The sequence below is a fragment of the Bactrocera tryoni genome, chromosome 3 (genome assembly GCF_016617805.1).
Source record: "Bactrocera tryoni isolate S06 chromosome 3, CSIRO_BtryS06_freeze2, whole genome shotgun sequence".
Lineage (NCBI taxonomy): Eukaryota > Metazoa > Arthropoda > Insecta > Diptera > Tephritidae > Bactrocera > Bactrocera tryoni.
Window position 1 is genome coordinate 59,060,902 of NC_052501.1, and position 10,032 is coordinate 59,070,933.

The 10,032-nt window shown below is 37.8% G+C and overlaps 1 protein-coding gene across 1 annotated transcript in view; it reads left to right on the forward strand.

The window, feature by feature from the left end:
* Positions 1-9,798, forward strand: part of LOC120770710 — a 33,808-nt gene extending 24,010 nt beyond the window's left edge. The window contains exon 3 of the mRNA XM_040098290.1: positions 9,581-9,798. Coding sequence (XP_039954224.1) covers positions 9,581-9,798 — 218 coding nt within the window. The remainder of the gene's footprint in view (positions 1-9,580) is intronic.
* Positions 9,799-10,032: the final 234 nt, after the last annotated feature.

Below are 10,032 nucleotides of genomic sequence, written 5' to 3' on the forward strand. Positions count from 1 at the left end.
GTGTCTATGGTATGTATTTACTATTGTAGAATTTTTAACGGTCAAAATAAAATGTTATGCATATTTTGGTAATGCGGCAAATGCTTGGGTAGCATTAACAATAATTATTACTAATGTCATTGGTAACACTTTTATTGTATTTATTGTGAATCAGATACTCCGATGGAAGACTTTTCGAAATCGAAAATTTATATGCCATTGGAAATACATTTAATACATTGTAATCTTTATTGATTAGAAAGGCAACTTTCGAGTGAATTTGATGAAAGAAGCAATTAACTGATAGTTGATGACATCCTATGTATAAAGTATTGCTCATCACTATCTAAAGACCAAAACTTTATTTGAAACTCCATCTTTATAACTAAAAAAACTTTCATACTCTGTAGCAACATGTTGCAAAAGTATAAAAAAACCATTGCATTATCACAGTAAGCATTCATAAGTCGCATTTGGATTCAACATAAAATTGTTCAACTGTCTGCTAGGATTTCTTGAGAGCAGGTTTCAAAGTTGTTTTTTAACACTTAAATACCTATGCCTAAATTTTATTAAATTTAAATAATTTTCAGTGTATTAATTATAATTTTTTAATTAGATCGTAATTTGGCTCTGAATAGAAAAATCGGTATCAGAATTATGCCAAATCTAAAATTTATCAAAATATTTAAGTATATGAAATGATCATCGTTATATAAAAACACAAAAATATATATAATTTGGATTTGCTCAAATACACCCGAATATTTACGAACTGAAAACAATGGGTAGTTTGCTAAAATCAAGAGCACTGATTAAAAACATTGCTTTTAAATATTTTATTTACAGGATAGTATATGCCTTATACATATATCTTTACATATCAATAGTTTTTTAGCAAATCTAACTATGGTGTAATTATTTACTCTATCCAAAAGTTGTGTTGTGACGGTTAGTGAAATATACTAGATACCTGTATTTGTGATACAAGTTCGGAAACGGATCATAAAATTGAAACACTAAATTAGAAGTGTTGTTGGTTCCAATGTTGCAACAAGAAGGTAGAATGCGCTTATAATTCTAGAGGTGTGGCAGTTTGAGCACGTGCGTGCAACAAAATTTTAAGCATTCGCCACCCTCCCCTTTATTGTCGACGTTCGTATTCAAATTTTCCAATGAGGAATTCCCAGGGTTAAAAATAAGGATTGCACTTTATGGACGAGTGGTGTGTGTGCGCTCGTGTTGACTATGGACATAGCTGAACGGACAACGTGCGTTCATTTCGCAACTATAAATGGATGAAGACTCGTCAAACTCGCGATGGAATGTGTTTTGTGCGCTTTGAAGACCGCCAGAAGTGCCAAACGCTAAATTGAGTGACAGTACACCTTCCTTGATGGAAATATATTCACATACATAGGTACATAGACTGTATATCTATGTTTAAGTCTGTGAAAAACGTGTACACTGTTCAAAAATTCAGATTTCGTTATATTCCTATTAAATTTATTGTTTAGCCATGGGATCAAATTCTATTTTATATATTCCTTGAAGGTCACAATTGCTTTTTTTTTTTTGAAGCAGCTATTAAACTACGGGGGAACTCAAATAAATAAATACTAACCATAAAATAAGACGCAAAAGATTTTCATTGTTGAACCAAAGTATACTTTAATTATATTATATTTCTGTAAGGTGAAAGTTATAATACAAAAATAATTCGAACATACAATTTTTGTTTAAATAATTTAGGCCAAGGTTTTACCTGTAATTCAATTTCTATATAACTCATATTGTTATATCTCAATTAAAACTAACAAAAATGTTCCAACACTCTAAAAACATTGGGACTTATCAGAGAGGGACAAAGTTTAAGCTTTGGTAACTTACAAAAATTATTTACTATATATGAATTTTTTTGTTCATCCCCAAATAATATCATTCAACTTTTTTCATAGTGTTAGAAGATTAGAAATATACTAATGGAAGAAAAATGAGCTCAAACGCCTCTAAGCCCATTGACAGTAGGGTCCAATTAAATGAAACGGACACGGATTTGTATACGACTAAGGAATCTGTAGACTAATTTTATAGATTTCTTGTTACTAAAGAGAAAATTTCCGAGTGTACCTAGTTGACGCTGTCTTTTCAACATTGACTAGTGAATGATGATGAAATCGATAAACAAGCAGTCAAACCAATGTAGGTGTAGGAACATATTGGCATACAGCGCTGATAAATGTGGGACATCCAAAGGTATTTCTACGCTCCAATATGAATGGTAGAGCTAACAAATTCTAGGCACTTGGGCGCGCTGTTGCAGGTGTTCAGCAATTCCATAATTTGCATAACTATCCAGCAATGCATAGCGGTAAAGAAAGCTTTACTGTCATAATTTCCACATAGCTGTTTCAGTGGTATTCACTACATTTTTGGATTTTGATCTAGCGATGGAGTGTAAACTTACATGTTCATATATGAATGTACGAGTATATCTTTCATTTTTGTTAGGACGTAAAGAGGGTACTATCTTGTAGTTCATTAACAGCGATGTTGAAGTTAATGAGCAAGTTCGATGCACAGCTCTATTTATTTTGTATTAGTATTAAATCCTTACACAAAAGGACACTTGAATATACTTACATATGTACAAAGAGAATTCCAAAGTAAATAGGATTTTTGAATCTAGCGCCCCCTGGTGGCGCCATCTATATGGCGACTGGTGTGTTAGAATCTGCTATCTTTATCAATTGTCCAGTGATCCAATTTCATGACATTTCATAGATTGGAAGTGAAGTTATTGCGTTCTAAGTGTCAGTATGTTTGTGTAATCGGTGCGAAAATGAGCTTTGAACAAAGAGCCAACATTAAATTTTGTTTTAAAATTGGTAAAACTTTTACCGAAACGTTTTAATTGATGAAGCAAATTTATGGCGATGATTGCCTATCCCGTAGCAGAGTGCACGTTGGTTTCAACGTTTTCAAAGTGGTCGTGAGGACATAAATGACGATCAACATGTGGGCCAATCAAAATTCGTGATCACCGGAAATTCCATCGAAACTGTGCGTGAATTCACCAAAAATCAGCCGAAATCATCATTGTGATTCATGGAAATGGAATTGAACATCTCCAAAATATCGATTTATCGCATTTTGACCGAACATTTGGGCTAACGAAGGACGATTATTTGACCAAAAGTCACATTTTAACCATTAGCCACTTCCTTTTCGGAAAAATGCATTTGCCCATGAAAGGAAAGCGTTATGCAGACGTAGAGGCCATTTAAAAGGCTTGCACCAGCATACTGGCGGCCATACCGACCAGAAAGAGTTTTTTTTGAATAAAATAAATTGATTTTGCCGAAAAAAAAACCATTTGTTCTGTTTTCTTCAAGTCCTGTTTACTTTGGAACACACCTTTTATGTTCGTATATACAAAATGTGTACAATTGAATGCGACGTGCGAAACACCAAGATTAATGAAATTTGAATGATCTTAAATTCTAATATTGACAATTTCTTTTAGCTTCAATCTCCCATACAATCTTTAGGCTGGTTTTTGTTGAAAAAAAATACATATACCAGAAAATTATTTCCTAGAATCAAATAAACTAAACTCTAAGTCACAAATAAATTCATAAGTCTTCAACTAACTACACGTTTAATATTCTTTTCGAACATCAGCTGTGTGTTACATGAACATTTGTTCACAGTGCTGTCTTTTTGGTAAAAACTAATAATCGGAAATGTGCGTTTCTTACATTATTGAACTACAATATTAGTACTATGAGCTTTCTTTTAATCTTATGATTTGTTGTTATAGCGGTTTAAAGCAAAACCGAATAGTTTTAGGTCATGAAATTAGATAAGTACTCTTTTTATAACTACCAAACAAAAATAACGTTTAAATTTTTAAAGATTCGTATTGAGTAATTGAACAAACTGAAATCCTTAGAAAAATATTGTGAAACATAGCTTTTATTATCGTATTAAAGTAGTGCACCAGAAAATATTAATTTTAGATTGTAACAAATTGTTTATTGTTAAACTTATTGAAAGTTATACTTATATACATATGTACTATTGCGAAAACTTGGATTATTACAAATATATGGGTACTTGAAAACGTAAGCACGTGTTTCTCTGAGTTCTGCCAAACAGCTGATACGCTTCCAATTTGAATGTAACGCATACTTGAGCACACTTAAAAATTCTCATCTACTCCTATGCTTGAATTTTCTCTTAAATTTTGCGAAATACTGCGTATGCGCATGCTTTTCTCAGCTCTACATCGACTGCTCTCTTTACCATTAAGCTTAGATTATCATACAATTATGCATATGCACATTAGCAAGGTTATCCTTTTCGCCTTTTGAACCAAGTTAAATATGGTTATTTGATAGTCTTCAGTACAAAAAAAAAATATTACTCAAAATTATGAAAGTAGAGACGGTTTATTTGAATATATCAGGATTTATTTGTAAATCGGAATATTTTATTGTAATAGACATTTGTAGAAATATATTAGGAAAGCGTTGCGGTGTTTTAGGGACTAACCTAGTATATATTTCATTCATATATACATACATGTGCTGTTATGAGAATATGAAGAGAGTGAAAGAAACGTTAGCTTATGTTATTGGTTCACTCTTAATATTATTGTTTGTTTTGCCTTAGTGTAATGCCGCAACGTATACTTCTTTGGGGGAATTATGGGACCCTTGAGATTTTACTAATCAAAATTCCTTTCACCTGGGATGTACATCTACTAACAATGTAGAGACTGGTTCGGCGTCATGTTGCATTTAGCCATCAACAAACATATAAGTGTGTATGTATATACAATCTTGCATACAGATTTATGTGCATATCAACGTTTGTAAAGAAGCATACCCAGCCAACAATAAAGGTATTTTTTCACCCACAGTTTTGAAGCCTAGTGCGATGAATATCTACACATCATTTTAAGTAAGTTACAAAAAGTTTGAAATTTCACATCAAATTCTCAGCAAGTTTTTACAGCAATTCGCGTGGTGTTGCAGAGTTCTAGCTGTTGAATAGTACGAGGCTTTACAATCGTCCTTCTTCTTCTTCATCTTTACTGGAGTAGACCCCGCTAACGAGATTATAGCCGAGTTAACAACAAAGTGAAAGTCGTTCCTTCTTTTCGCAACGTGACGCCAATTGGAAATGCCAAGCGAAGCCAGGTCCTTCTCCACCTGATCTTTAGATCGGAGTGGGGGTCTTCCTCTTCCTTTGCTTCCTCCGGATATTGCGTCGAATACTTTTAGAGCTGGAGTGTTTTCGTCCATACGTACGACATTACCTAGCCAGCACAGCCCCTGTGTCTTTATTCACTGAACTATGTCAATGTCAATGTTGGAGGATGGAGTCATGTGTAGAAGTTCACGCAAGTGAGAAAAGTTCTCTGATCGCCATTCACTTGGGAGTGGCCAGAAACGATTCTTTTACACATGGCTCAAGCAGCTCACTACTTCCGGTCTTTGACCAAGTATCCTCTGGGTAGCCTAGGAACATCCGTTCGAAGGCGAGCTAATGTGAGAAGGCGAAACATTCCCTACATAGGGTTGTGCGCTGGGCTTGGGACCCGCCACGTAAAAAACAATACCAATGAAAAAGTTTAAACAGCCTCGGATGAGATACCCCCCTTTTGATGACGACCATGGCAAACGGAAAAAGGACTACGATTTGAGGGCATGCACCCGGAATGTCCGGACCCTTAATTGGGAAGGTGCCGCTGACCAGCTGGTTGATGTCCTCGCAAAAATAAAGACTGACATCACCGCCGTCCAAGAAATGCGATGGACGGGACAAAGGACTACGATTTGAGGGCATGCACCCGGAATATCCGGACCCTTAATTGGGAAGGTGCCGCTGACCAGCTGGTTGATGTCCTCGCAAAAATAAAGGCTGACATCACCGCCGTCCACGAAATGCGATGGACGGGACAAGGACCCTTAATTGGGAAGGTGCCGCTGACCAGCTGGTTGATGTCCTTGTGACATTTACTACAGTGGCCATATAAAGGAGCGCAAGTTTGGTGTTGGATTCGTGGTGGGAGAGAGACTCCGTCGCCGAGTACTATCATTCACTCCGGTGAATGAACGTCTAGCCACAATCCGCATCAAAGCGAGGTTCTTGAACATATCGCTGATTTGCGCCCACGCCCCCACGGAAGAGAAGAACGATGTGACCAAAGATGCCTTCTATGAGCGCTTGGAGCGCGCTTATGAGAGATGCCCCCGCCACGATGTCAAAATCGTGCTTGGCGACTTTAACGCCAGGGTGGGCAAAGAAGGTATATTTGGCGCTACGGTCGGTAAATTCGGCTTCCACGACGAAACATCCCCAAATGGGCTGAGGCTGATTGACTGCGCCGGGGCCCGAATTATGGTTATCTGTAGTACTAGATTCCAGCATAAAAAGATTCATCAAGCTACCTGGCTGTCTCCGGAAAAGAACAGCTGATACGACGAGGAGTGCCGTGTCGCCGCGGAGAGAAAACAGGCTGCCTACCTCGCAACGTTACGATCGACCACTACACGTGCGGGATGGGATAGATACCGAGAGTTGAAGAGGGAAGCGAGACGCATTTGCAGACAGAAGAAGAAAGAGGCCGAAATGCGTGAGTACGAAGAACTTGATAAGCTGGCCGACAGGGGTAATGGTCGAAAATTCTACGAAAAAATGCGGCGGCTTACAGAAGGTTTCAAGACCGGAGCATACTCTTGTAGAACCCCTAAAGGTGATCTAGTCACTGATGCCCAGAGCATATTTAAATTATGGAGGAAACACTTCTCCAGCCTGCTGAAACACCAGGAGAAGGAGAACCCGATTCCCCAATCGATGACGATTGAGCAGACGTTCCATTACCCGACCATGAAGAAGTTCGAATAGCAATTGCCCGCCTCAAGAACAACAAAGCGGCAAGGGCCGACGGACTACCGGCCGAGCTATTCAAACACGGCGGCGAAGAACTAATAGGGAGCATGCATCAGCTTCTTGGTAAAATATGGTCGGACGAAAGCATGCCCAACGATTGGAATTTAAGTGTGCTATGCCCAATCCATAAAAAAGGAGACCCCACAATCTGCGCCAACTACCGTGAGATTAGCCTCCTCAACATTGCATATAAGGTTCTATCGAGCGTATTGTGTGAAAGATTAAAGCCCACCGTCAACAAACTGATTGGACCCTATCAGTGTGGCTTCAGACCTGGAAAATCAACAACCGACCAGATATTCACCATGCGCCAAATCTTGAAAAAAATACCGTGAAAGGAGAATCGACACACACCACCTCTTCGTCGATTTCAAAGCTGCTTTCGACAGCACGAAAAGGAGCTGCCTTTATGCCGCGATGTCTGAATTTGGTATCCCCGCAAAATTAATACGGCTGTGTAAACTGACGTTGAGCAACACGAAAAGCTCCAACAGGATCGGGAAGAACCTCTCCGAGCCGTTCGATACCAAACGAGGTTTCAGACAAGGCGGCTCCCTATCGTGCGACTTCTTCAACCTGCTTCTGGAGAAAATAGTTCGAGCTGCAGAACTAAATATAGAAGGTACCATCTTCTATAAGAGTGTACAGCTGCTGGCGTATGCCGATGATATTGATATCATTGGCCTCAACACCCGCGCCGTTAGTTCTGCTTTCTCCAGGCTGGACAAGGAAGCACAGAAAATGGGTCTGGCAGTGAACGAGGGAAAAACGAAATATCTCCTGTCATCAAACAAACAGTCGTCGCACTCGGGATTTGGCTCTCACGTCACTGTTGACAGTCATAACTTTGAAGTTGTAGATAATTTCGTCTATTTAGGAACCAGCATTAACACCACCAACAATGTCAGCCTGGAAATCCAACGCAGGATTGCTCTTGCCAACAGGTGCTACTTCGGACTGGGTAGGCAATTGAAAAGTAAAGTCCTCTCTTGACGACTGGCGCGCTGTTGTTAACTCGGCTATAATCGCGTAAGCGGTGTCTACGCCAATTAAGAAGAAGAAGATGTCAATGTCGTAGTATAATTCATACAGCTCTCACCTCATAACTTTCTCTCGAAAACTCTTAAGGCCGACTCATCAGATGTTGTCATCATCCATGACTCTGCGACATATAGCAGGACGGGAAGAGTTTGGTTTTTGCTCGTAGAGAGAGGACTTTACTTCTCAATTAACGAGACGCCAGAGTGCTGAATGGAAGGCACCGGACGAGCCGAAACCCAAAAAACCGCGCATGGAGAAGTCAAAAGTGAAGGCAATGCTTATTTGTGTTTATGATTGCAAGTGTATTGTCCAGAAAGAATTTGTTACTCCCGGCCAAAACGTTAATGCGGTATTCTACCTTGGAGTTTTGAAGCGTTTGGTGCGACGTATTCGACGTGTTTGGCCCGAATATCGCGAAGATGGAAGTTGACGTTTGTTGCACGATAATGCGCCGTCTCATCGATCGACGCTTGTGACCGATTATTTGAACAAAAATCACATGTTAACCATTTAACACTCCCCGTATTCACCTGATATGACACCGTACGACTTCTTCCTTTTCGGACAAATGCATTTGCCCATGAAAAGAAAGCGTTATGCAGACGTAGAGGCCATTCAAAAGGCTTGCACCGGCATATTGGCGGCCATACCGGCCAACTAACTAAAACACTCGTTCGACATGCTTTTCTACCGTGCAAAAAGCTGTATTGAAGCAGAAGGAGACTATTTTGAATCAAATAAATTGAATTTTCCGAAAAAACCATTTGTCCTTTTTTTTTAAGTCCTGTTTACTTTTACAAAAGCACATGGTCTTACAATTTTTAAGATACATTATACCATGTTTATGCCTCATTTCTACTCAGTTACACTCTACACGGACAAGTTGAACCCACATGCATAAACACTTTTTCCCTTCGAGCTAAATGGTCTACTCGGATATAATATGCACTTTTTCTTCACATAGGTACATAAACGGATAACCAGATAGAGTTAAATTGAACGTCAAGTCCCCTGATTTATGAAACTTATTCAAAGAGGGCTCGCGTATTACGAATTTTGTGCCAAAAAAACTAATAACTTTCCAAAAGTATAATAATTTTCGTCCATACTTTAATTTGTCTGCTAGTTAAGAGTCGATGTGATGAACGTGATTCAAAGAAATATAAAATAATAAGTGTACTAGGAAATGTAGCTACTGTTTGTTAATATTGAAAGCCCTGGTAAGCCCTCAGGTTAACTCCGTTGAGAATAAGTACACCACGAATAGAATATTTGTTGTTTATGCTTACAAAATGAAACATAAACATGTTCTCTACATTAATATTAGTATATAATTACTACTGCTTTCTATCAGTTTTCTTTATGTTGTTATCGATATGCATTTTAATTATGTTGTTCAACATTATTATCAAAAATATATATGTATATATTGAGTGTATTTGTCAAAGACAAAGAGAAACTAATCTAGAATCTTGGACCAGAAATGTAATTTTTGTCAGAAATTAAAATATTTAGTGCTAATGAAGCCTTCATATAAAATGTGCTCATCCTCTGATAATGGAAACAATGTATCTGTATGTTTGTTTAATTTTTATAGAATCAACATCGAATAATATTGTAAAGAATACAAAAAATACAAAACTTGATAATCCGACCATAAAAATGGATAACGACTGCGTTAGTAATATTTCCACGGAAGGAATACTGGAGTCAGACAACGAAGATATAGTATATTTGAATGACGAAGAATACACTGAGGATGATTTACACAGTTTGGATAGTTTCTATTCTGGTAAGTTAAATGTGAAAATATAAACATTGACAGTAAATAAATATAGTAAATGTATGTGCATATATATTCCTACATATCCCATGGACGCTCGGTAATCTGAATCTCTTAAAACTAATCCGGTTACTATTTGCGAACAATATTTTTATACTTTTGCAACATGTTGCATAAGAGTATAATAATTTTTTTCACCTAATGCTCCCAAATACCCAATATAAAGATTTTCAAACTTCCGAGGGATTTATACTGCATATATTGGC